The sequence below is a fragment of the Podarcis erhardii genome (assembly GCF_964252035.2).
Source record: "Podarcis erhardii genome assembly, chromosome: 1".
Lineage (NCBI taxonomy): Eukaryota > Metazoa > Chordata > Lepidosauria > Squamata > Lacertidae > Podarcis > Podarcis erhardii.
In genome coordinates, this window is record NC_138497.1 from 44,983,190 (window position 1) to 45,011,161 (window position 27,972).

General features: G+C 41.5%; 2 protein-coding genes across 2 annotated transcripts in view; one reads left to right on the forward strand and one right to left on the reverse strand.

Moving 5' to 3' along the window:
- LOC309340994 (cytosolic phospholipase A2 delta-like) overlaps nt 1-27,972 on the forward strand; it is a 272,520-nt gene that overhangs the window by 211,643 nt on the left and 32,905 nt on the right. The window lies entirely within an intron of this gene.
- EHD4 (EH domain containing 4) lies at nt 1,720-27,159 on the reverse strand. The gene is made up of 6 exons (XM_081862161.1): nt 26,474-27,159; nt 17,325-17,501; nt 12,422-12,519; nt 10,433-10,845; nt 7,719-7,883; nt 1,720-5,866 (listed from the first exon to the last, which is right to left on the reverse strand). Exons 1-6 carry the CDS (start codon nt 26,704-26,706, stop codon nt 5,330-5,332), a joined length of 1,623 nt encoding a protein of 540 aa, XP_081718287.1. The 5' UTR covers nt 26,707-27,159; the 3' UTR covers nt 1,720-5,329.

The following is a 27,972-nucleotide window of genomic DNA, read 5'->3' on the forward strand; positions in this document are numbered from 1 at the left end:
ATTGTGAATCAGGCAGCCATGTGTTATAGTTTCCATAATACATCTGATTTAATCATTTTCTGAATGGCTTGCTCACATAACTTATTATCTCATTAGCTCCTTTCTGCTCTTATAAGGCAGAGAGTATACTTCTCCACCCCCACAAAGATTGTACAATAAGTGAATGGAAGCGGGCCTAACTGGGATGAGATAGCCTTTCACTTTCCTTTCTGGTTTCTTGCATGCAGCCACAAGCAAAACGTGATGATGCTAGCAAGGGCGTTGCAAGGGGGTGCAGTAGGTGCGGCTCGCCCCGGGTGTCCCCACTGAGGGGGGGTGACAAAATGGCGAGCAGCACTCACCCTGGGGCCTACGTGTCTCAGGCGCCCACAGGCTCTACACTGTCAGCCCGCTGCCTCCCCTCCAGCTGTAGGGCGGCTGAGGCCTTACGGCATGCCCCGTCCCTGAGGGTGCCACACGCCCTGGTCTGCTCCAGGGCGCACCGCCCCAGGTGCCCAAGAGACTTCCTCCACCGCTGGATGCTAGAATAAGTGATCTTTCCTTTTGAGGCATAGCTTTGCAAACTGGGTGCTAAATTCTAGGTAACCCTCTGGTTCCTCAATGGGAAGCAACTATCATGGGCTGGAAATGGCGCATGAGATGGAAGTTGCTGGTGGAGGAGGAGAGTCTAGCATTTTGAATTTATGGTGCCCTTCAAGGCCACCTTGAGTGTGAGGCTGATGTTTGTGGCTGCTACCAATCACAACGCGGTTGTGCAGTACCATTGCATGTTTATTATGCAGCTGGGAGTAAGTGGACAGAAGTAGTTCCATACCCATATGAAAATGATGTACTGTTGGTATTTGACACCTAGTAAAATTGTGAAAATGTTTAGAACCAGTTCAAATGTGTGCTGGGAATGTAAAAGGAAGGAGGGTACGTTGTATCATATGTGGGGGTCATGTGGGGTGGTAAAAGCTTTATGAGAAATGATATATAATGAGCTGAAAAAAAATGTTTAAGATAACTTTTGTTTAAAAACTAGAGGCATTTTTTTGTTAGGCATTACAGGTGCGGAACTATCAAAAGAAAATAAAAGACTGTTTATGTATGCAACGACAGCAGCAAGGATGCTTCTTGCCCAGAGATGGAAAGAAGTAGTACTGACCAGAGAAGAGTGGCAGACCAAGCTGATGGAATATGCAGAAATGGCTAGACTGATGGGAAAGATCAGAAATCAGGAAGACCAGTCTTCTTAAAAGACTGGAATAATTTTCTAACATATCTGAGAGACCACTGTAAACAGTTGAAATCATTGGCAGGAATACAATGACACTTGTAATGTAACATGGATTTTGGATACTTACGATTATATAATAGATTACAGGAAAAGATGCAGGAAAAAAAAAATAGAATTGGAACCCATGGAGGGGAGGGGAGGAGGTCTCAAGGTTTGAAAGAACCACTTTTTAAAGGTTTGAAAATGTTATGTTTATGGTGTAAAATTTTGAAATCTTCCAATTTCCTGTCTATAATTTGGCAATAATATTTTTGAAACTTAAATCCAGAAAAGGTACAATGCAATAATACCAAATTACCAAGTTCAGTACTGAGTTTGTATCAGCTCTAGAACTTTTATATAGGAAGTCCAGCTCCTGCAATACTACCTTCTAACCACTGGAGAGCAGCCCTCCACAGGAATAGACAAATGAATAAACCAACCACAAGCATGCAAGTAACTTTATTAAACAGCGAATTTTATTTCCCAGAACTGTTACACACAAAAAGGAGAAATCTTAAAAACATGTACAAAAATATATTATAGTGTCTGTAATGATTCGTGCAGATAATCAAAGTGCAACACCAATGAATTTAAGCTCTTGGGGAGAAAATTAATATTTCTACCAAGAGTTTTGTTATTTGAACCTTAGCAAACAAAAAGCAATAATATATATTCTCTTGATGACACTTGAAATATTTCACAGTAATATAAGGATTGGTCAATCATTGTTATTTATTTTTTAAGTGACCTGATCTTGGATCTATAAATACGTAACAATAATGGTATAGAAACTCTGATTAAATAAAGTGGTTCATATCCTTGAGGATGTTTAGAACTATTAGACTATGGAAAGAAAACTAATTATAAACAGGTATAATGAAGATGACAATATTTGAGTGATAATGAAAAGGAGTTGAAGTGTGTATCATCAATGTAGGATGCAGCTCAACACAAGGGAGATATGCATAAGGGCAACTCACAAAAGACTCTAGAAGCATGAAAAACGATGTCCAAATCAGTCATGTTTCATATTCCACTGATTCTTACACCAAGTATGAAGCCACATGAAGAGGCTCATAGATCAAAACTTCGGGTTCTTGAAATAATAAGGATCAAAACAAGCAAACAAGTTTCATTATTTGTGTGACTTTACCTAAAACCGCAACTCTACCATGTTTAAAAGTCATTCAAAAATTCTGACACTGTAGTTGACAAAAAGATGGTTGTTTCGACTTAGCCGACTGAAATTGTAGCACATTTCAGTTACAAAACCTCTAAAATCACTGTAGGATAATAAATAACAGGAAAAATGATTTCATTGTGGGGAGAAAAAAAGATTTGAGGAAATTGCACAAGAAAAGCAGATGCTTAGATAAATACTAACTACTGTTCTAGAGAAAGATAGTGCAGGAAGAGAGAGACACTTTTCTCCAGAACATGAGGTCAATTAAATATGAGTGAAATTGGATAACTTAGCTGTAAGAGAAATAATATATTCTGCCTACACGTGATGTAACAGATAAAATCTGATCTTGCAGTCTCTTATCTGCTAGCATTCAGTGAGTGACTTCAGTTTTCTTCTGAAAAGGTAATAAAGCATTGTCAAAGAGTGGTCTCGAAATAAACACACAGGAGCAGGTAAAGACTCAAGGTGCAACAAGAACATGAACAAACTTCTTTCTGAAGTCTGGCCTCTTGACTCATTTGTCGTCTTTCCTTTCTCCCCTCCCCCCATCACCCTCCCCATTCTTTCTCCTATCCAATCACAATCCTGGCCAAAAAAAAATCAACTATTTTGAAAACCATAAGCCCCAGAAAGCAAGAAGAACCCAAAGTTAGCCTATGCTACTTATCCCGAGTGATGTCTGTGCCTGTAAACAAAGAACACACACAAACCTAGTAGAAACAGAGCTGTTAGTTTGTTAATTGATTTCTCACTGAACTATAGCATTAACAGGATGCACTAAGATGATGATTACATCAGTCTTAATTTTCTCAGCTACTGTATAGGGATAGGCTGATCTCCACATAACACATGGAGGGGCCTTCTGCTTTTCAAGCAGGTCCAAAGTTTAATCCCTGACAACTCAGTTTAGACAGATCTGAAGTTACTAGTTTGGGAAAGACCCTGCCCCAGACCCTGGAGTGCCAGAATAGATAGCAGTAGATAATAGTAAGACAGATGGACCAGTAATGTGTATAAGGCAGTTTCATATAAAGTGGGGAGATTTCTGGGTGACATCATTTGTTGCTCAGACTGAGTCCACAGGTATAAGTGATTAAGTCAACTAATAGTACTTTGCTGATGCAACAGGAGAAACTGACTCATTTGCTCTGTCTTTCATGAAAGGAAACCTACAGGCCTTTTGGCTAGACTGCTGTAGCCCTCCCTTGATGCAGGTTTCATGCCACAAGGCAGTCATAATCTAGTGGTGGTCCATAAATGAAAGAAGTGAAAATAACACTTTGTAGGTTAGAATATACAGGAAGGTTTCCTGTGCATGTTAAAAATAAAGCCTTAGAATTAGTAGATCAAACTACTTTAACCTGTGCAAACTATAATCAGCTAATTTAAGTCACCTCACCCTCCACTGACACAAAGCATATATATATATATATATATATATATATATATATATATATATATATTCTGCAAAGTAGCTCTGTCACGTATGTAGGTGTGTTTTCAGCAAAGTCGTACTTTGGGCTTAAGCCCTCCAAATGGACTTTTGCAAATCATCATTGCAGTGAACAGAGGTGTCAATATTTGTATATAATGCACATTATTCTTTTTCTTAAAAAAAAACAACCAACCAACTACCAGGGGCTTCACAGTATTACAACAAAAATAAACTTATGGAATTCACTTCCACAAGATGTGGCAAAGGCCTCTGTATTTGATAGCTTGAAAAATGCCTAAGATAAATAGAGACTAGTTCTATCTAGTAGGCATGATGCTAAAAAAGAATCTCCATGTTTAGGAACAGCACACCTCCATCTAGCAGATGTGAAGGTAAACAATGCCGAGACTATTGCCTTCATGTCCTGACACTGGGTTCCACTGTTGGACCCTTGGCCTGATCCAGCAGGGCTCTTCATATATATATTCTACTTATACAGAGACAACAGTGATAACCTCTACAGTAGCTAAAGAGCTGTAAAATTTTAAAAATGTCAATTTAAATATATGTAACTTTCAAATATAGTAATTTGTTGATTTTCTAAATACAATTACATATTTTTAATGAAAGCTCTTTCCATGCATACATTCCCCTTTTCTCCTTCCCCAAACAAATACGAAGTCTAGTCCAAGACAGGCCTTTAATTTTTGGCTAAAAAAACAAAACAACCTGAAGTGAACTGAAGCGCATTCTTACAATCTCTAAATGGAATTGCAGAAGGTGGATTTTCTTTTCAAGTATCATTAGTGAACAAATTCCTGCCTCCTTGGAAGTGTAAAATGTTAGATTTCCTTTTGAAGAATAAAGGTAGTTTTGCATTGTGTTATCAAAGTATTGTTTAGTATATAGTTGCAACTATTTTTACATCTGCTCAATCCCAGTTTAGTATTTTGATTGTAAACACAGTGGAAAAAAATGTCAAAAACCTTACCCACAAAAACCAGAAGGTAATTTTCAAAGGCACTTGTAAGAAACACTCCCCCTGCTGTCCTTTTACTGAGGTGCCTTCAGATCTATTAACATAGGTTTATCCCTGTGCTCTGTTGCTAGTTCCCGTAATGTGCACGGAATGCAGCATCTAAGTGAGGGCCACTTCAAATGACAGAAAGCATATGGAGCCTGTCATGACACATGCCATGACTATACATGTGTTTATTTTACAAGATATACATGTTGCACAAATGCACATATCAGAAAACTGCCACTAAGCATCACTCCCCAGTGCATGAGGTACATGATAGCTTCTGTGCTTTTTCGTGTGCATATAGGACAGATTCAGTGTTTGAAGTGGCCCTAAAATGCTTGACAAGAACCCTACCTTCAAGTGTGTTATACAATCTTTAACTGTAACAGGTACTGAACTTTTAACATTTTTAGAATGCGTTTATCACTGTGCTCCACGCAAAGGTTTTCTATGCGATGGAGGTACCAGATGGACAGGCAAGCTACTGGGGAGTTCATATCCCTCCAGTTTTATCTTGATAAGATGCTTTGCTAATGCAAATTCTTCCTCATCCAACATGCCATCATTATCACAGTCAGCAAGCTTCCAGATTTTCCCCAGGACACTGTTGGGCAGTTTGGAGGTCAACATTTCCTTCTTTGCATTGGCCCCAGAGACTCTACCATTGACTGGTGAGAGAGTGTAAAAGATTTCATCATATATAGGTTTATCTTTGGCAACAATCCACTCCTCCTCGTCGGCTCCTTCCTTGGCACCTTCCCCATAGCCCTGGTCAAATGGTCCTACTGTGGTGCCATCAAATGCCCCACCTTGAACCTTCTGCGCAGGCGTGTTACGCTCTTCCTGGCTCACCAGAGTCATGAGGTAGGCAACTTTGTTTGCCAGCATATTATCTACAGCTTCAATCAGCTTTGGCTTCAGAGAATGGAATTTGGTGAAGTCGTATTTCTCCAACTGCTCCTGTGAAATGGAAAAACAGTGATTGCAAGTAAGAACACTGTTCAACAATTCCTTGATAAAATTCTTGGCATCTGCCAAGTGTGAATAAGGATAATTCCAGAATGAATGTTGTATGAAAGAAGCCTTCAATTTAGGAAGCCGTGTTCATGTTTATAGTTACCCAGGCTGCACCACAGAAAAACAACACAAAAATATAGTTCTGTGAAATGCTTTAGATAGGAGGAAGGCAAGGTACTTGAAGAGAAACAACGGAGTGTTGACAGTAAGACTGTGTACTTACAAACCTTTACCCTGTGCCAGCAAAGACACAGATATAATACTTCTTCACATAGTGCACATTTAAACTATGGAATTTGCTTGTGCAAGATGTGGAGATGGCAACAAACTTGGGAAGCTTTAAAAGGGGACTAGATAAATTCACAAAGGCTCAGGTTATCATTGGCTACTAGTCATGATGGCCATCCATGGACTACTCGCAGAACCAAGACAAGATGCCTCTAAATTGTCCTGGGGATCATAAGCAGATAGTGCTATTATACTCATGCCTTCCTTGTAGGCTTCCCATAGGCAGTTGCTTGATCACTGTGAGCACAGGAAATTGGGGCTAGATGGACCTTTGGTCTGATCCAGCAGGGCTGCTCTTATATTGCACCCCTACTTATCTATTTACTTTACAAAAGTGGCTCTCTTAGGGCTGTTCTTGCATAACAAAATCACCCTAAATTGATGTTTCCAGGCAGTTCTGGCACAGTGGAATAATCTAGTGTAAGTCACAGCTTGTCATGACACACATTTCAAATGGTTTCCAGTTTGTGGCCAAATTATGATCTGAAGAGGTGCCTGCATGTGAATCCAGAGAGAATCTTGCCACTCTGGGATAGCCTGCAAAAAATTCAGCTTACCACAATACAGCCACAACAATGGCTGTGTAGTCAGCCTTAATTACTGGATGATATTCTTAAAGATACACCTTTTTGTGCTTGTTCATGGAGTGACAGTTTCAGTTAGCAACTCATTTCTCAATTGTCTCAGCTGTTCTCTGTTTCAGAAGGGTATTGAGCAACTTGAAAAGAAACAGAGACATGACTAACTTTCTGGTGACATTCTCATAATCTACATACCTTTCAACGCCAAACTTGGAAGTTCTGCCATAAGCCCCAACACCACCAAATGCAGCTGCAGAGGCTACAATATCAAGTAGAAGACCAGTATGGAGAATGGGGCTTTTGACCCCTTACCCTTTCAGTAGCTCTCTCTTCCAAAGTCCCCCAGGGAGGGGGTACTGGTATCTGCAGCTACAGGGTTTTGATTTCCCCCGCTACCTCTTGAAATCCCGGGGGGGGGGGGGAACACTGGAGATGGGAGCTTTTAAAGCCTTCCTCCTCTTCCCTCTGCACAGAACTTCTGTTTCACATAAAGATACCACCACCCCAAGATCGATTTGTAAAGTAAAAAAATCCCACTTCAAGGCAAAAAACTATATGCAATGCAGCATCATGTGTAGCTTGGCTCATGTGTAGTCCAGGCTTATGAAACCTGAAACAACAGCCATTTTTGAGCAATGCCTTATTAGTAATCCCACTGACGTGCCTTCTACATGGTCCTAATTTCGAGCCAGATTCAACTACGAGGTTACCTATTATCTGTGAGGATTAAAAAAAGGAGTGGGGGATAACTATGCATGACACCTTGAAAGGCAGGAAATAAATGTACTGAATAAACAAATTAAGTGCCTGATTTTCTTATACAATAGATAAAGCTGTTGTTGTTTTTTGGGTAGAGTTTTTTATGATAAAGCTGTGATTGAAATAATTAGAGGTAAACAAACTATCCATCTGTTGAGGTACAGTACCTGCATTTTCTTGACATCAGGGAAGTCCCCTGGTGAGATCTGGTACTGTTGCTGCAACTGAATATAAATCTCAGGTAGCTTGTTGATAAGTTCTTTCTTCTTATTTTCTTTTCCAAATACCGAAGGCATTTCCTTCTTCAGGTGACTAATGATATAAGCATGTACCTAAAACAGAACAGCAGGCGATTCAAGTTAGCAGTGATTTTCATGCCTCCTACCTCACAACAGATGTGAACAAGAAAAACCCTCAACAGACACCAGTTTAATGTTTCTTGTACTGTACAAAATACACAAATACTAAACATTCCATATAACTGACACACTCATTTTAGCTTTGCAAAAACTGCTAACCATCTCCAAAAGAAGAAAAAAAAGGGATTATAACATTCTGTCTCTTGAAGAAAGAGAGAAAAAAGTGGTAGCCAGGAAAACTACTGAGCATTTGCAGCTTAGTGCAAATACAGGTGGCTGAGATGGCAGATAATGACTACGTTAAAGAAAGCTAGGGCCTCCTTAAGGGAAAACATATTATTTGCTCATAAACTTTTATGAATTTAACCTATGTGGTCGTCATTCCCGCCCTCCATATATATATATATATATATATATATATATATATATATATATATATATACAAATCTATCAGTTAAAATGTCTGGTTTTGACATCAAGTTTTAAACCATAGTTAAACTTAGCTGTGCATGGGGCTAAAGCCACGCGCCTTTCACTCCTCCCCTGCTGCTGCTAGACTGCTAGGAAACAAGCCATGGTCAGGTTTAGTGTTACACCCAAAGCTGGGCTTGTGATTTGTCTTTTTCCAAACAAACCACAAGCTGTAACCAAGGTTTGTTCCTAGCTTTCTGCTTATGGTTTGTTTGCCCAGGTTCAGCTGTACTGCTAAGCCAGACCATAGCTTACTTAAGTTTAACTATGGTTTAAAGTGGCATGTGAGCAAGGCCAATGATATGCATTGAATGTAACCAAAATAGAAGTGTGTGTTATATATTTGCTGCCTCTGTATTTAAAGACAACCACAAAGAGATGACATGAGGAAAGCAGAGCAGTTCCTGTCTATGAAAAATTAAGCTACTATTTATGTATCATACAGTAAACTGTATGAACAGTAAACTGATTGAAATGAATCACTTTAAAAGTTTATTGAATATTCACTTTAGCAAGAACAAACCCTACAACCCTTCTTCCTATCCATCACTTAATCACCCATCTAATACAATGTGAAGCAGAAACATCAAGCACTTAACTACATAGACAGACAAATACAGACATAAGGAACATAGAGAAGAACCAAGCAAAGATTAGAGAAAGCAAGTAAGCAAGAGTGAGCGAGCTACTGTAACAGAATGAAGGTGAGGATTCAGTTAAGATGTATTGATCAAGTGTGTGCAAATGAGCTTAAAACATGGTATCTGTGTATTATTTTTATGCAAATTATGACACTGATCCAGCAAGTTTCTACATTCTTACTGAATGTGATCCATGATAGAATGACAAGATTTTGATGCAAGGAGTATGGGAAGTCAAATGCTGAATGCCTTCAGTAGTATTTCCCCCTGTCTCATTTAACCAATTACATTTCTTCAAAGCCCCCATTGTGCTTTTACAGATGAAGTTTTCAGCCTTCAAAGCATTTAAATATGACCTATCACACCGCGCACAAGGAATACCAGAGCGGCTGATAAGACTCTAAAGTTGATAGGGAGCTGACAACTGACTTACTCAATTATTCTAACATGATAGGAATTTCAAGAGTATGCTTAGGAGGCAAAGGCAACATCAAAATGAGAAGCTACATAATGCTTTTGCTTTTCTATAAAAGAAAACAGACACCAACAAAAAGAAAGCGCTCTAAAAGAACCGCTGTATTGACTGGAATCCATTTAAAGTCATTTCAAACTTCCTTTTCAACTCTGTTTGTCACTTAGTTTGTCACTAACAGTTTGGCTTAGATTCTATGTTAAGCTAAGGAAGTTCAAGGAAGCAAAGTTTCACCTAGTTTCAGCTACAACACCCCCTCAAGCCCCACGAGACTGGGTGGGGAGCATTGTCCAAAACTGGACTTTGATCCTAAGATAAGGATGTTTATAAAAGGAATGTTTCCCATGCCCTCACCACCACCCCATCCCAGATAGTTCAGGAGGGCCCCAGACTCTCTGGATAAGCTTTTGAGGGGCTGATGGTGATTGAAGGAAGGAGGATGGGTTGAGAAACTGTCCTTTCCTTTCACAGTTGTTGCACACTAGGTCAGAAGTTTCACTGGGTGTCCTGCTAAACCACTACCAGTTCAGACTCCACATATGGTTAGGATTTTTTGCCCCAATGTGCATAACTTTATAGCTGCTTACACTGAAACGGCATTTGCCATTTTAATGTTCATTCACCCAATTTGGAGAGATCTTTTGGAGTTCCCTTTTTGAATCCCAACCGGAAAAAATTGTTGTCGTCAGCAATCTTTTTCTGTCCATCCCTAACTCCAAGTCATTTATGAACAAGTTAAGGACCACAGGTCCCTCTTGGTCTGGAAAGTTTCCTTTCCTCCCATAAAAGTTAAACAATAATCACCTTGATTTAATACTGTCAGCTCAACTCACTTTACAGAGACTGTCCACTGCTGCACAGAAAGCAGAGAAGATAACAAAAAAGGCACTTTACCAAGAAGTGCTCAAGGAAAGCCAAGCTTTATCCCACAATTCTACCTTTGCAAGTCGTGATCTCTTGATAAGGTCATTCAGTTTTCTCACTGTTGCCTTTTGTGGTAGGTTCTGGATGTCCTGGAACAGATCTTGTGCTTCCACCTCAAACAGCTTTCGGTTCTCTGAGTTTTGCAGGGGCTGAGACCAAAAAGAGCCAATGTAGACACGCAACACCTCTGGAGTGTTAATCACTTTCCCCAAAGACCACATGAGTGCTCCATAGACTCTCATTAACTGCTGGGTGTCTACTTGGTCAGCCTTATTCAACACAACCCGGATCTTGTCATCCTGACCCCGGAACGCTTTGATTGCTTCTGAGAACTCGTCAGAAATATCAAGTTTGTGGGCATCAAATAAGAGGATGATACGATCAACACGCTCAGAAAACCACTGCAGAACCTGACAGAAGTCATAGCCTGAAAGAGAAAGGGGGGAAAAAGAGGGGGGGGTATAAAATTGCTTAGACATTGCTTAGAATTATTTAGAAGTAATTTTAATTTTCTAACACAGGTACTTTGAGAAGAGTCTGGACATAATTTTAAAATGCTTGGGAAAACAGCAAGTTCAGCTGTTGCATTGGGGGCAAACTCAAGATACCTTAGATACATTCAGTGAGACTGCTTGCAGGTTCATGCTAGCTTTGATGGTTCAAAGGGTATTTTAAATAAAAAAATGTAGAACTTTTATCTGACAGAAATTCTCTCATCAGTTATTACAGAATTTCAAAGTAATATTTAATCATGCACCTAGTTCTCCTATTGAATTTTTTTTAAAAAATTGTCATTAATTTTGGCTGGATCACTTCCAACGTAGTCACTGTTTTGAAATTAAATAAGAAACAGACCTTCTAAAACACACACACACACACAGAGAGAGAGAGAGAGAGAGAGAGAGAGAGAGAGAGAGAGAAAGAGAAAGAGAAAGAAAGAAAGAACCCTAGATTAGGAGATTTCCTGACAGATGGAGAGGTTATATGATATCACTGGCAAATCAGCTATCAGCCAAGAAGAGGAAATGGTAGGAAGATGATAACTATGTAAGTGCTTAAGGAAAGCAGCTGGGTGGTCCTTAAAATAAACATTTTCATTTTGGAAAGCAAAGGCCTCTCTCTCTCTCCTCTCTCTCTCTCTCGACTGATCCAACAAGTAAAATAGTGAAACTTCCACACACAGTTGACATCTAAGAGCTCCCTTGCATTTAACAATCCAACAGATTCTGCTTGAGTTTTGAAATTAATATTATCCTCCAGCCTGGCATTGGACAAAAATGCAAGGGGAACAGAAACTTCAAGTTTTATCTTGTGCTTCTCCAAAATAGAATAAACCATGGGCCTGGTTTGTTGGGTCAGGATGAGAAAAATGAACCATGAGCTCACATTCAGACATCACAACAAGCCAGAGTCTGGCTTGATTCCCAGCAGCTGTAGGAGTTGGGGAAGAGTAGCACTGCACATTAAACGACAGCTTGTTTTGAACTGTGGTTTAATATGACATGTGAACTGGATCACTGAATAAGCCTCCATGAGGAGGAACTATGATAACTGGGAGGTCAAGCATTGAAACAGACCTTTATTCTGCTACCAGTATATATTCTGTTGTCTCTTTGAAAAAATGAACTCTAGTTGTATAAAGATGAGGGCTGTGAGTTTTCACCTTATAGAAACAATACCAACTCATGTTCAACAGAATGCAAAACATGGATTTAATAAAACCTGGTCCCTATCAGTTCAGCAGGCGTTAGTTTAAAACAAGGCACCAGAGACTTCCAGGAATGTTAATGGACCATGCTGTCGCCAAGCTGATAGAGCAAGCACTCAAGAGATTAGCTGGATTAGCCTGTACAGCAAAACAGGTCACTAGTCCCTGCAATTATTTTTCTGCACTACTTATTTAATTAAGAACCTGATGTTGTTTTGTTTGTTGTAAGCGCTCTGGGACGGGGAAAGGGTGGGACATACATTTTACTATAGATAAAACAAAGCAACAAGCTCACCTCTGCGTATTCGCTGTTTCTCTCCTGAAAGAATGCCGGGGCTGTCTATGATGCTAATGCTCTTCAGAACCTGATTGGGCAACTGAGCACACATGAACCTACAGAGAAAAACAAAAGGGCCCAGTTATTTTAATATTAGTTTTCAGACCTCTAGGAAAAGCAAGCAAATCCTTTTCTGTATCTTAACAACAAATGAGGGACCCCCTAAGTATATCAGATAACATTTCTGTTAGACCTGCTTCTTGGGATAAAAGCAATGACAAACCTAGACAGCATCTTAACAAGCAGAGACATCATCTTGCCAACAAAGGTCTGTATAGTTAAAGCCATGGTTTTCCCAGTAGTGATGTATGGAAGTGAGAGCTGGACCATAAAGAAGATTGAGCGCCGAAGAACTGATGCTTTTGAATTATGGTGCTGGAGGAGACTCTTGAGAGTCCCATGGACTGCAAGAAAATCAAACACATCCATTCTTAAGGAAATCAGCCCTGAGTGCTCACTGGAAGGACAGATCCTGAAGCTGAGGCTCCAATATTTTGGCCACCTCATGAGAAGAAAAGACTCCCTGGAAAAGACCCTGATGTTGGGAAAGATTGAGAGCACAAGGAGAAGAGGACGACAGAGGATGAGATGGTTGGACAGTGTTCTTGAAGCTACCAGCATGAGTCTGACCAAATTGCAGGAGGCAGTGGAAGACAGGAGTGCCTGGCGTGGTCTGGTCCATGGGGTCATGAAGAGTTGGACATGACTAAACAACAAGAAGTTATATATGTTTATGGATATATGCAGAGAAAGAAACCACTCTGAAAGTTAAAGGAATGCAAGAGGAGGTTGTGGAGTCATGTGGACTAGCACCTCCCCTTCAGCTATACATGTGAGAAAGGGCTCTTTCATGTAGGGTTGCCATATTTCCAAGAGCGAATATCCTGAGATCCCCCCCTCACATGGAAATACTGTACCATGCATACATTGCATACATTGGGAAATGCAGGGGGCACTTCTCATGCTCATTGAATGCATGGCTGGGTGTAACCCTTCTTACCATCCCACTACCTTGCAATATGTGAGGGGTGTTATTCTAAACTACCTTCCTGCCATACAAAAAGAAGAAAAGCCTTGCTGTATTATAGACATTCTCTTCTCTGTGATCAAGTAATGTCAGTACAAATGATCAGTTATCAAGAAGGTCTTGGTTCTTTCCTGAGAACATTATCTCAATACATACAGGATTTCCTATCAAAGCATCCTTGTACAAAAACAAAACCTATGTTTTAGGAAGAGCCATGCCACATAGAGAATAATCATTGGTTACGGTTATGACTTGGATGTGCTGAATTAATGTTACAATACATATGAGATGGGCTAAGGGAAAGGGGGGGGGGGGAATGACAGATCAGTTCATGATGGAGTGGGCATCTGGAGCCCAATTTCTCACATACCAACCACAGCAAGTAGTGAAGGAGAAGCAAGAGTAAGATTTCTTCCTCATTCTTGAAAGGGAAAAAAGTGACCAAAAACTATGAAAACACACATGAATATTGACAAATTCTAACCCATATCCTAGTTAAGAGAGTCTTTTTACACTGGTGCACAAGTTAAGGAAACACAGCAAGCAAAACATACCAGGTGGAGTAACGTATGCTGTTTAGTTTCATCCACTTTTAATACTGCTTTCCCCATTTTAAAAAATAATTCCTAGGGTGCAATCCTATTGGTTGTCCTTGTGCTGTTGCTCAAACAGAGATATTTGCTAACAGAAGAGAAGGGAAGAGGCAGCAGTTTTTGCAAATCCTTCTCCTCCTTGCAGCTCTCAATGATACTCACCCCACAAATCTGTTTTGGGGGATTGGCTGACCCTTAAGAACAGATTTTGCAGCATGCTCCAGGCTGCAGCAGGAGGAAGACATGGCAAAAATCTCTCACCCTCCTGTTAGCATGCACCTCTCACTGCATCTAAAGTTGGATGCAATCACTGATGTTTTGTATGGTGTTGGTTGCAGATTTTTAAAAAGCAGAATGTTTAAAAAAGAGTTTTAAACCAGATTTAAGATTGAACTGCGAAAAAAAATGTTTTACAACGTATTCTAGAGAATGTGATTTTCCTCCTCCTGAGCTATCATATTTTCTGCAAAATCCTTTTGACTTCAGCTGAGTATTACTGGAAGCTAAAGAAGCCAGTATTAGGAGAAGACTGAGCTCTTTTATTCCAGCTAAACAATGACACAATGTTTAAAATTTTCCGGAAGCCAAGCAATGAAGAAGTAGGAGCAAGTTTTACAAGAAAAACAAGAACTGCAGTGATATAAGGAGATAGCACTGTGCAATACAGCTAAGCTATTTATAGGAAAGGGGATAAGGGCAGCAAAAAAGTAAAAAGTGGGAAAGACATTATACGGCAGTATAAATGCAAGGTGTCTGAAGTTTTAATATAGACTTATTAAAATTAGCATTCTACAAACCTTTTGCAAGTGAGAAGCAGCCCTGTGTGACAATATGTTTAACAGCATCTATCTGATTGGAAAGGGCTAGGCAAGTTTGTTTCTATGTGCATTGGGAGAGAGGAAGAAACCCCACAGAGAATGACTGAAAACAACCAAAACCGAAGAGGGGTGTGAGTACACTTGGAGAACAGGATGCACCCCACCCTTGTCTTCCCTTTCCCATTGCTCATGCCACAAAAGCAGAACCAGAGTTTAGAAACTGGTTGCACATATTGGGGGTGGGGGTGCAATGGCGTGGGCCTGGGGAGGGGGTGAAGCAAAGCTAACAAAACTTAGCAGCGTTGCTTTGCTCCTGCCAGGGTAGCAGAATTGGAGCTTGTAGCTCTAACTCTGTTTCCATGTCAAGAGTGAGAGAGGTATGGAAAACATCTGCCTCACAATAATACTTCATCATAAAGCTCTCCCAGTCTCTTACTTATGCTGCCAGAAACAAACACACACAATGGTGACCAATGAACCCCTTTAGGGCTCTCCTTGATCAATGGGTGGTGGTGGAAACCTGAAGAACATTATGAACTCATTGGCATGCTGTACCTGCTGATAACTACAGGCAAAACAGAGTACCATGGTACTAAAAATGTAGCTTATCAGTCAAAACATCAATGCCCGCAGAGAGCAGCCAACATTTAGCAGATTAATGGCAGTAAAGTGAGATTGTTGTTGTTTAGTCGTGTCCGACTCTTCGTGACCCCATGGACCAGAGCACGCCAGGCACTCTTGTTTTCCACTGCCTCCCTCAGTTTGGTCACTGCCTTGCCGTGGCGAAGGGGCTTGAACAACTCAGAGAAGCTATGAACTATGCCGTGCAGGGTACCCAAGATGGACAGGTTATAGTGGAGAGTTTTGACCAAACGTGATCCACCTGGAACAGAAACTGGCAAGCCACTCCAGTATCCCTGCCAAGAAAACTCCATGGACAAAGTGAGATACAGAGCTTAAATTTATGTATTTAGGCATTCAAACTTCCAGGGTGTCTTATCTGGAGCAGCTCTGGAATTTGGCAAGCTAGAAAGCAAATACCTACAAACCATGCGAAGCCTGAGTCATTGCTATGGGAGTTGGTCTAATATTTTTGCGGCTCTTTCCATAGTGTGAGGCTCACCCACAGCCAAGAGAGAAGTAGTTTATGGCTCCCACCCCCAAATAATATTCTTCTTGGCTCATTTATTCATTTTTCAAAGCTTTTCATTTACTATTTGGAAAGTTTTGAGTCATCATCCTTGAAGGTTTTCCAAACTCTTCCAGAAATCACTACTCAGAAGCTGTTTCAACCACTTAAATGGGTGCATTCAGAACTTACAAGGGGTACTGCGAATACAGCAGAGTAACAACAGAATGACAACTACTAATACGGTACAGATATAATGTGGAGCAGTCTTGCCCCAGTTACATCCGAGGAGTGCCCATTAAAGAAACCTAAGCACTAATATAGTTTGCATTTGGTCCCCCTTAAATACTGTACTTGAAAGTACTACATGGGGCTAGATAAAACTTCAATTCTTATTTACACTCAGAAGTCTCATTGTTTTCTGAAAAACCCACACATTAATTTCAGCATGCACCCAAACTTTGTGTTGGTCTTTACTCAGGGCTCTAAGGCAGTGCTGGATAACCCCCAGCTAGCAGGCCTAATCAGGTCTGAGATGGGTCCCAATCTGGCCTTGTGAAGCCTTTTGCCACAGCTATGTCTGCCTGCCCCACCCCTGACATCATATGCTGGTCCCACCCACCTGTCAAAAGCTGGCCCATAGGTGGACAGGAAGGCACTAGGCATTCAGGCTGTCATATGGATCCAATTCTCCACCCCTGCTCTACAAGGACATTCATTTTGTGAGCTTTTGCTTTAAAAGAATTAATATTAGATGTGCATCATAGGAATTCTAATAATGTAATTTAGTCTAACAGAAAGAAGTTTTCTTTTTAAAAAACACACAACTATTTTGAGCACTTATTTTTCCACATTTCCCATGGGGGTAGGAGACAAATGAAAAGAAAAATGGTGAAGGAATAAATAAATAAATATACAATATGCAGCTGCCTCTCCACCATTGACACACACCTGCCATTATTTTAATCAAAACTAAGGAATGTAGACATATTCTACTCCCAAGATAGCAAACAGCAGGGACAATCTGATCAATGGAAGAGGGCTGGGCACATATTTAAGATCATACCCAATAATTTGTAATTTCTGGATTTTCTTGTTTTTAAAAACATTGAATTCAATACTTTGAGGGAGAAGAAAGCTTCATAGCTGCAGCCAACAAGCAACTCATACAATGAATACTTACAGTACTCTAGCACTCCATCTTGGGAGTACTCATTGAGTGCAATTCAACCCCAAGAACAAAACAAGTCTGCACACAGCATCAAGAAATGTTCTCCCACCCACCATTACTTACCTATTCAAGAATGCATTTCCAAAACGGCTGAGTTTGCGAAACGGCTTTTTAGGGTCTACTACAAGAGCATTCCCTGGAACACTCCCTTCAGTGTCTCCATACATGACAGCAATGAAGGAATCTGTAGTTGGTTCTGGACCAATCCTCATTCCTGGAAAATCCTGCTCCAACAGATACCTGTGGAATGGGAAATAAGAATACTAAAATTGAAACAAGCAACAAACTGAGACACAAAATATGAAGGGCAACCTTTCTAACAGTAAGTAGGGAGATCAGTAGCCAACTCTCCCTGAATGGGGATTTCTACAACTGTCACCATCACTGAGTCACCCACTATATTTCCACTTCTGTCTGCTGCAGGCTTGTAAGTTCACCATTATCTGCAAATAAAATCTAAGGAAGTGTACAGAAGTAAAAAAAAGGATGGGCCCTACGGCTAGATGAAAGAGATTTGGTTAGTTAGCTGGTTGATCAAATTTTTGTAAAAGAATGGTTATGTATAAGAACAAAAGAGCCAACAACCCTTTAATCAATCAGGTTTGAAAGTTAGGCTGATTACAGAAACAAGTTACCATATTTTTCGCCCTATAGGACGCACCGTCCCATAAGGCGCACCTAGTTTTTTGGGGGGGAAATAAAGGGGGAAAAATTATTTCCCCCCCCCAGGTGCGGGGCTGGGGCGGGGGAGGCCCGAGCTTCCCCCGCCCCAGCCCCCAAACAGGCAGCTCTCTGCAAGCCGTGGGAGCCCAGCGCTGGCTCCCGCTGCTTGCAGAGAGGTCCGCGAAGCATGGACGCGCTGAGCTCAGCGCATGCAGGCTTCTGCATGCAAGCAACTCTCCGCAAACAGCGGGAACGCTCCCGCTGCTTGCGGAGAGGTCCACGAAGCCTGGACGCGCTGAGCTCAGCGCACGCAGGCTTCGGCATGCAGGCAACTCTCCGCAAGCAGCGGGAGCGCTCCCGCTGCTTGCGGAGAGGTCCGCGAAGCCTGCAGAGCGAGAGGGGTCGGTGCGCACCGAACCCTCTCGCTCTCCAGGCTTCAGCGAAAGCCTGCATTCGCCCCATAGGACGCACACACATTTCCCCTTCATTTTTGGAGGGGAAAAAGTGCGTCCTATAGGGCGAAAAATACAGTAATTAACTATTACTATTATGAACTATTCATTCATTGTGTGAATGAAACTTACAATCATGTAATAGAACTTCCTTTCCTACCCTCACATGCCATGCACAAACCCCATCTGTTCTGGGGGCAGCCACAACCCTCTGGAGAAGATTTGGAGTGACATTTGGAGGGGGGGAATTCCTTTGCTCAAGTAAAAGTTTGTTTTTCCTTTTATCCCAAAGTTGTTCCACCTGCACAATAACTAAATTGGATTCAACTCAATGATATTCTGCTATCTCATATAAATGCTATGCAATATTTCTGTAAATGTCAGCAATTTACTGAGCAAGTTCTTCTCTTGGATTTTATCCTGAAACAGCAGAATCAGGCAATTGTATCCAACCAGGTTGCGGATCAAATCTTCAAACACTAGCTGATTAAACTGATTTTTAACCTCCATGCAAGTCAATCAATATACCCTTCTTCCTGTTCACCTGATTACCAGACCAAGTCTTAATCTCCTTTGGTCTTTTCTAATCTTAAATTGTGCAATATGTAATAACAAACTTTTTTTTAAGAAGTGGAGATATTTATTTTCTATTCAGCTATGTTTGCTCTTAAGTGCTGCACAGTTAGGGGACAAACCACTCTTTCTTCTGCCTTTGCTAAGAAGTGACACTATAGTGAAATGTTTAAAATTCGGCTGTCACCTGCATAGCAACATTTTTGCCTTATGGAGCATTTGATCATGGCCAACTAATAGGCAGACAAATAGCAATATTGGACTAGTCAGTTGCCTAGGTTGCCAGGCCTAAAGAGAAAACATGTAAAAATCACTATGTTTGTTCAGTGTTTCCCTGAATGATATAATTCACTTATTTTAGTAACATAAATGAAAAATTAACAGACTTTGACCGCCACAATAAAAGCTAGATGAATTCAATTATAGCTGGCATGCCAAGTAGCATTATTTCCAATCTGCTCTCAAATAAACCATGTGACAATTATTTTTCCACTACCCACATCCATAAACAATTACCTAGAAACATTTTATTGGGTTATCCATTTCCTGCTTTACACAAGGGGGAAATAAAGGCAGGATAGAAGATACGAGGAATTCTTTATTGTTGCAGGACAGAAATTCTGTATTTCTGTTGCACACTGTCAATAAAAGAAAAGCTTCAGCTCCTTGTAATTGTGCTCTATTAACTTTGTTCTTGATTTTAAAAAGCAGTCCACCCTCCCTGCTACATTTAGGCAACCATACTGCAACCAGTTTCACATGCTATCTGTGCTAATAGGCAATTCACCAAGACGTCAGCTCTGGGTGCTATAGCAACAAGCCAAATTCAAATATTGGGAAAGGGAATGAATATTTAATTTCATGTATCATGGCGCATCATAGTGCAGCCATATTTAAAACACTGTGAAGAGTTCTGATCAACAAATTTCTAAGAGACACGGTACAGAAAAAGGCAACTAAAATGATTTAGGGGTTGGAGCCTGTGTTGTGTAGTGCTCAGTGTTCTATTCTACAATATGTCAGGCTAGGTAGGGCCTGGGAGACCAGGGTTCAAATCCTCATTCAGCCATGAACGTCACTGGGTGACCTTGGGTCAGTCACTGTCTCTTAGCCTACCTCACAGGTTTGCTGTGAGAATAATATGGGGTGGGAGGGAGAACTATTTATGCCATTTTGAGGTCCTTGGAAGAAAGGTGGGATATAATAAATACGAAAAAATAAGAAGAAGAAAAAATAATCTTCCCTGTGGAAGAAGACTGAGCAAGACAGGTCTTTTTTCATTTAGAAAAATATATAAATATAGATAAAATATAGATAAATATGTACATGGTTAGGAATGATATATTTGGAATGGATACAGAATATGAAACATTTCCTTCATTACACCTCATGTAAGTACTTTATGGGATTAATTAACCACCACATGGCATGATAAACATTAGTCTCCCCCCCCCCATTTTTTTAAATTAAAAGTTTTAGGATAAACCAAGGGATACTGAACAAAAACATCATGTACTTGAAACAGTTGGTCTCTCACTCGTAATGTGTGAACAGTTCTGCCACCTGTGTACTTCCCAAGGTATATGGCTAACCAATGTTGGAGAGAGAATGCTAGACAAGATAGACCTGTGCTCTGATACAGCATTTCAGGCTGCAATCCTAAACACATTTAATAGCATTTAACTCAGCAGGACTTACTTCCAAGTAAATATGCACAGGACTGCACTGTTACTAACTTGAACTAAATTGCTTCATGTCAGAGGTTTGCGATCCTAGTGCCTTAAGAAGTACACACACACACACACACACACACACACACACACACACATTACCATCTTCCTTCTCAACTTTCAAATTGCTCATAAAAAATAGAGGCAGAGTACAATAAAAGCGGACAAAAGTGAATTTTCCCTACTCCACTCTGTTATATTATTAACACAGGAAAAGAAAGGATTTATGTGGCCAGTAGGTATCAGCGGAGCAAAAGTTCAAAGGCATAGAGTGATATACAGGAAGGCTATTTTAAGATAGTCTGCAAAATGTAGAGTAGTTCACACAACAGACATCCTGAGGATATTTGAAGGTTGATTCTTTGTCTTCTGCTCACATTTCATTCCCACCCCCATCCTCTTTCAGCTCAATGGAGTCAATTTTTTCCTGAAGCCCAGTTCAATTTGAGCTTCAAACTAGAGCAGTGCTAAGTGTTATCCTTGAGTCCCTGCTGTGGTAATCACAGAAGTCCTTTTCAAACTCCACTCTGGGGAATGTTGGGGTAAGTTCATCAGGGAATCCACAGTGGGAAGAGTCTGTAATGCTAGACAAGCCTTCCTGCACTTGCTCAGTCGCAGCAGAAGGTATGGTGTGTCCCAGGTGGAATGTTAGTTCACACAGGACAATGATGAGGCCCAGTTAAGCCCAACCAGTGCTCCACCTAAGTCAACCATGGAATGCCTACTCCTAGGAAGTCATAAAAGGGCAAGTGAAAGGAAGCACATAGACTGCTGTAAAAGAGGAAGGGAGGGAAGGGGGGAAAGATGTGGGGATGGGGGGGGTAACTTGGGTGACAATTAGGAGGGGAAAGAGAAACTGAAGACAGAACCTTAGGAATAAAAAAAGACAGCTGAAAAGGCATCAGGAAGCAGAGGAAGAGCTGATTCAAGCTATCATATTTTGTGTCATAAGCTTGTTTGAATGTGGTCAACATGGGCAAGAGAGCCAATAGACTGAAATGAACTTATGGCTAGTTAAAAACAACTTAATGTAATAAAAGGGCTTGAGGCTAACTTCATTTGTACTTTGGTTTATTCTAATTGTTAAATTATTGTTTGTACTAACTCTTTTAAGCTATAAGAAATACTGCTCATATCCGTTACACTCTAGAGAGGTTGCCAACCAGCCATCCTCCTATTCATAACTAAAAGCTGCACAATGAAAACACTTCTAATACACAGAGGTTCCATCACAGACAGGCAGGCAGGCAGAGGTTCACAGCCCACTATGGAAAGGTTATCCTGAAGGGGAAATATTTGAAAACAACCAGTCTGAAGCATACTTGCTTCAGCAATATGGAAATGCTTCACTTGCACTGCTGGGCTTCTAGGATGAGATGAATCCATAAATTGTTCTGATGGGCAATGCAGAGCAACAGGGCCGATCTCTTTCCTCTGTTATGAGCACTCCACCCTGAATTACCAGGCTAAAAACTATTTTTGACTTACAAGCAAAAAAGAAAAAAGGGGGGGAAAGCAAATCCTGTAGTACTAGATTTGCTGAAGAGTAGAAATCCTGTTTGAAATAAAATGCATGACATTTGAAGCCAGTAAGGAAGAATAGAAAGTGAGGAGGTTAAGGAGCGCATGAAATCTCAGCAGAAGTACAGCAAAATGTGTGCACTCTCCGTTCTGCCTCACAATCAGACTAAAAAGGTCAAATAGAGAAAACTGTTTCATACTCCTTTCTCCACATTTTACATACATGAAATCACAGAGGAGAAATACCATAAACTGGAAAGTGCATGCAACAAACCAGGAAATATTTATGTGATTATGCCTTCTGGTAGAAGCATAGCCACAATCAACCCACACATGTACTGTCTGGTTCACAAACTAACCTTTCTCTGTACAATCAGGGAGTGAGGAAAGAAGAGGTGAGCAACTACAAGGGATATGGTATTTCTGGTGGTGGCATATCAGATTCTTAATCTCAGTTACCTGGCGCATAACCCAATGACCTTCAGGTGCCAGGTTAGAACAATTTTATTTCTCCAGGCTTCTAATTGGCCATTAAATAGTTTGCTGCTTCTGAACAATGCTTTTTTGGTTTTTGTTTTGAAGGCTGACTGGTTATTCAATGCCCCACCTACATACAAATCATCGAAGTCATTTTCAGAAACAACAGATGCTCCATGCTCCGTGTATCATTCCCCTGAGCTGACCGTGAAAAAGTGAGCAAATAAGAATGGTCAAAATACCCCAAAAGCATTTTTAGAAGAGAATAGAGTGGAGTGTCTAGATTTTCCAGATATTCACATATATCCTGTGGCACTAGATAGCTGAACAACTGTTACTTGCATAGCTTTACAATAAAGACAAATTACATTGCACTTTTGTTTGATGTGAATATCTGTTAAAAAGAAAACACTTTATGAAAGAAATGTCTATTTGTTTGCAAACTAGTAAGGCAAACTGGAATTCTATATAATTCAAAAATGTCTTACAAGCAAATTGATATTAAAACTAATTGGTCAAAATCTTATTCCATTAATGCCTACAGTTACCTTTGCAATAATTTAAAGTGAACATTTCAGACAAGTTACAAGTCTGAGCAGTGTGTTGATAAATGAAAGAAGAATGCAACTAAGTAATGTACAGTATAATGCATATATAATGTAATGTGTAACATATACAAATTGGTCAGTTGTGTTTTTCCTGTACAAGGAAAAGTAAAAAGGAAGGAAGGGAATTTCCCAGAAATAAAATTATTTGTTCTACATTAATTTTAAGTTCTGTCTGTAAAATAACCTAGTTATTAGGGTTTTGAATTAAAATTTGATATTCGTTTCAAAGCTGTCTAAGCAAACACTAAGGAAGAAAACACAGCTATAGTAGAAAAACACAATGGCAGAATCATCTTTGTGGTCTGAAGTCAGGAAAGCTGTTACTGCAAGTGTACTGTACAGCTTTGGAATGTAAAGAAATTCAAATATGTGGTTTAAAGGACACTTTAAAAAAAATCCTGTGTTACATAATTTCAGTCATCAATATTGTACACTCTTCTGCACAGCAGTAGGCATTCCTTATTGTATCCATCACAACAGCACCTAAAACCTCAAGGTCACTATTTTCCTTAACCACCTCCCTTTCCTTCAACATCTTTACATCTAATTGCCCTTAGGTGTTGAAAGCAAAATTGGAAAGTTTTTGTGGTACCTTAAAGCCTAACTAATTTATAATGGCATGACTAAAGTCCATGTCATTTGTTAGTAATGCATGTGCTATTGTCACAAGACAAAATACTAACACATCTTCTCCTCTAGAAGACATTTGCAAGTGGAATTTTTTTTTTTGCAAGTTAAGGCCTATTAAGAAAAACTTCCTGGGATATTTACCTATGGGGTGTAGCACTGACTTTGTGAAGGTAAATATTAAAGCTCAGGATAACTGGACAAAGAGATGTCAGAAAGGTAAAATGCTGAAAGGACTACACTCTGATCTACCAACCAACAGATAAGAAGCCTCAAGCATGGGAACCAAATGTGACCTTCTAGGTCTCTTTCTCTGGCCTCTGAGATTCTCCCTCACTGACCCTGTTTCACACCTTCTTGAGTGTATTTACCTGGCTAGAATATGTCCTTGAACTATGACAATGTATCTAGCATTGGTTAGTACACACATAGGGGCTCTTTTTCAGCCAATGGGGCACAATCCCTTCTGTGCAACCTTCCAGAGCTTGTAAGCTGTTGGTGGGCAGGGCCAGAAGCAAAGCTGGAAGAGAAAATATATCTGAAATTTACTTTTATGCAGTAGACTAGTTTCCATGCACGTGTGTACTAACCAATGAGCTATGTGGGACTAAAGAAGAGGGAATGTCTGCAGTGAATATTCACCACAGCAAGGGAGAGCACTAACAGGATTAATATCTAGGAAAATTAGAGATTACACGGCATCAGCTGTTATGGAATATTTGGTATGCAAGCATCTGTGAAGCGGGACTAGTTTGGTTCCAGAATCCCTACATGTCATGACAAAAAGAAAGGTATAGCCCTGCTATGCAAACTGAATCAAAGTAGATATCCAGTTAAGCGTAATACTGAAAAAAGCACCACAATACTTAATAGATGGTGAGGGAAGATGCCCAATTTGTGAGGAGGCACAGATTGGATTAAGTACTGCCACTGTTTAACAATAAGAGCTAGTACAGCCCATATACTCTCAACCCGAACTCTAATTAGTCTGCAGAATGGGAACCTTATTTTACAGGTTATTTGGAAAGATGAATTATACTTGGATTACCAAGCATTAAAAATATTAGTGGGCTGGCCTGTGCTGTTCACTCAGACAGATAGAATATGGTAGTTACCCAGCAAGACCCTAACAATAGAACAGACAGTACACTGAAGCTTATCCTAGTTCAACACACTGCCCAAAAAGGGAGGCATATCCACACAGATACAATCATCAACACATTCACAACACGGCAGTGATGACGGGAGCGGAATGCCTCTCAAGTTCACCTATGTGCCCAGTTAGGCTGGCTGAGATAAACAAGAGAACCCATCACCATTCGCTACTACAGACCCTTCTTTTGAAATTCACCAAACCTCCACATCTTATGGCCAGTTACAGATAGGTAGCCGTGTTGGTCTGCCATAGTCAAAACAAAACAAATTCCTTCCAGTAGCACCTTAAAGACCAACTAAGTCAGTTCTTGGTATGAGCTTTCGTGTGCATCTGAAGAAGTGTGCATGCACACGAAAGCTCATACCAAGAACTGACTTAGTTGGTCTTTAAGGTGCTACTGGAAGGAATATCTTATGGCCAGTTCAAGTATTTGCTATCATAGTTAATAGCATACATACATTGGGGTTTATAACCCCATGCCTTCCAAATCATGACTGATCCAAGGAGGTTATCATTGTTTACTGAATTTTCATCCTGCCCTTCCTTCCAAAGGAGCTCAGCAACCACTGAAGAGATTAAAAATACTGCTATAAAACAAAAACATATCTAAACATTTCAAAAATGTGGCAATATACATACAAGCACAATTCACAGGGTGCTTATTTATTTCTCCCCACTTTTATGACAGCGGCGGATAACAGTAATCAAGTGGACCCCACAGCAAGGGAACAAACAAACAAACCCCTACAACCCAAACTTGCTAATCATTTTTGGAACTAATAGGCAAGGTGCAATGGTTCAACTAGGCCCAGGTTTCAATTCCCACTTGACCACAAAATCCTCTCGAGTTTCCTTGGGCGAGTCACCTCCTTTCGCCATAACCTACTTTACAGGGTTGTTGTGAGGACAGATGGCGAAGGCCACCTTGAGCTCTCTGGAGGAAAGAGAGGCTATAAATATAAAGGACAATATAACAAACTTGGGCAGGTGTCACTTTTTCAAATGACTGTGGGGCAATGACCTGGAAGTTAGTCATATTTGAGTTACTTGCTCAGAAATGACAAGAGGGTTCCAAAGGCAGGTCAAGGAGACACCGAGCAGCTGAAAGATTTCCCACTTGTGGTTGCAGGCACAGGAGCCCAGCCAAGGCAGGTGGCGGACCTTATAAGAAGACCTCCATGTACACACACACACACACATATATATATCTCACCTTTAGACTAATAACAAGAAGGAGGAGGAGGAGGAGGAGAAGAAGAAGAAGCAGGAAGCGCCTGGGGCTTCACAGAGGGAGATGGGCCAGTTTGGGCCAGAAGGGAGACGTGCGTGCCTGAGCTGACGCGCCCTTGGCCGCCTGGCGAGGCCGGGAGGCGTTTCCGCCAGGCGGCGAGGGCGCCGGACCTACCGGATGAACGTGGTCTTGCCGGTGCTGTACTGGCCCACGAGGAGCACCATGGGCTTGTTCTCGAAGTCGGCGGGCTCCAGCGCGGGCGAGTGGAACTCGTGGAAGTGGTAGTGCTCCTCCAGCGGCAGCAGCTTCTTCGCGTAAAGCTCCTTCAGGCCGCCCGTCACCGTCTCCACCACGTCCTCGCCTTCCCCGGGCCGGTGGCGCCCGCCTTGCTTCAGCCAGCTGAACATCTCGACCGCCTCTCGCAGCAGCAGTAGCAATAGTAATAATGGGACGCAGCCGCCGTCCACCCGCCTCGCTCGCCTCGCCGCTGCCCGCACTGGAAGGCCGAGCCGGCAGACGGCGAGCCCCGCCCATCCTCCCCGCTTCCGTGCCTTCCGCCCTCGCTCTGCGCCGGCCTCTCTCGGGCGGCGGGGCGGAGGCTGGAAGCACCGCAGACTCAGTTTTTTCTCGCTCACCCAACCGAGCTGCTTTCGAGGGGCGGGGCCTGGCTCCACGTTATGGTGAGGTTACTATAGGGATCTTGCTCTCCTCCATGAGCCCGGCTCCCCCTTGTGCTGACTGGAAAGGAGAGGCGAGCAAGCCAAGGGGCTCCCGGTCCGTTTCCGAGCACAATTCAAAGTGGTGGTGTTGACCTTTAAAGCCCTAAATGGCCTCGGTCCAGTATACCTGAAGGAGCGTCTCCACCCCCATCATTCTGCCTGGACACTGAGGTCCAGCGCCAAGGGCCTTCTGGCGGTTCCCTTGTTGCGAGAAGCCAAGCTACAGGGAACCAGGCAGAGGGCCTTCTCGGTAGTGGCGCCCTCCCTATCATCAGATGTCAAAGAGAGAAACAACTACCAGACTTTTAGAAGACATCTGAAGGCAGCCCTCTTTAGGGAAGCTTTTAATGTTTAATAGATTGTTGTATTTTAATATTCTGTTGGAAGCCGCCCAGAGTGGCTGGGGAAACCCTGCCAGATGGGCAGGGTATAAATAATTAATAATAATAATTGTTGTTGCTGCTACAGGGAGCAGGCTCCTCCGGCACTCGCTCTCTGGATGGCATAGCAATTGGGGAGGGGATCAAGGTGCCGTGCATGGCTCTGCCCCCTCCTTATTTAATCTCCACAACAACCCTGTGAGGTAGGTTAAGCTGAGAGGCAGTGACTGGCCCCCAAGGTCAACCAGTGAGCTTCATGATTGACTAGGGATTTCAACCTTGGTCTCTGGCAATTCTCAGTGATGGCGACAAGGGGCAACTACTACTGCTTGCCTGTCTTCTCTGTACAGTACTTTCCTGTGCTGGAAGGCTTTACTTCCTCGCTGTCTGCTTCTCAAGGTGGAGGGGACAATTGGGCTCCCTACGCTCAGCTCCCACCATTATGCCACCCAAAGGGGAAGTGCACAGGTGAGTGAGAGGTGGCAGCAGCTGCAGTTTGCATGAGCAGCTGTAAAGACTGGATGCCTGTGTGCAGTGCCAGATTTACGTATAAGCTAAACAAGGTATAGCTTAG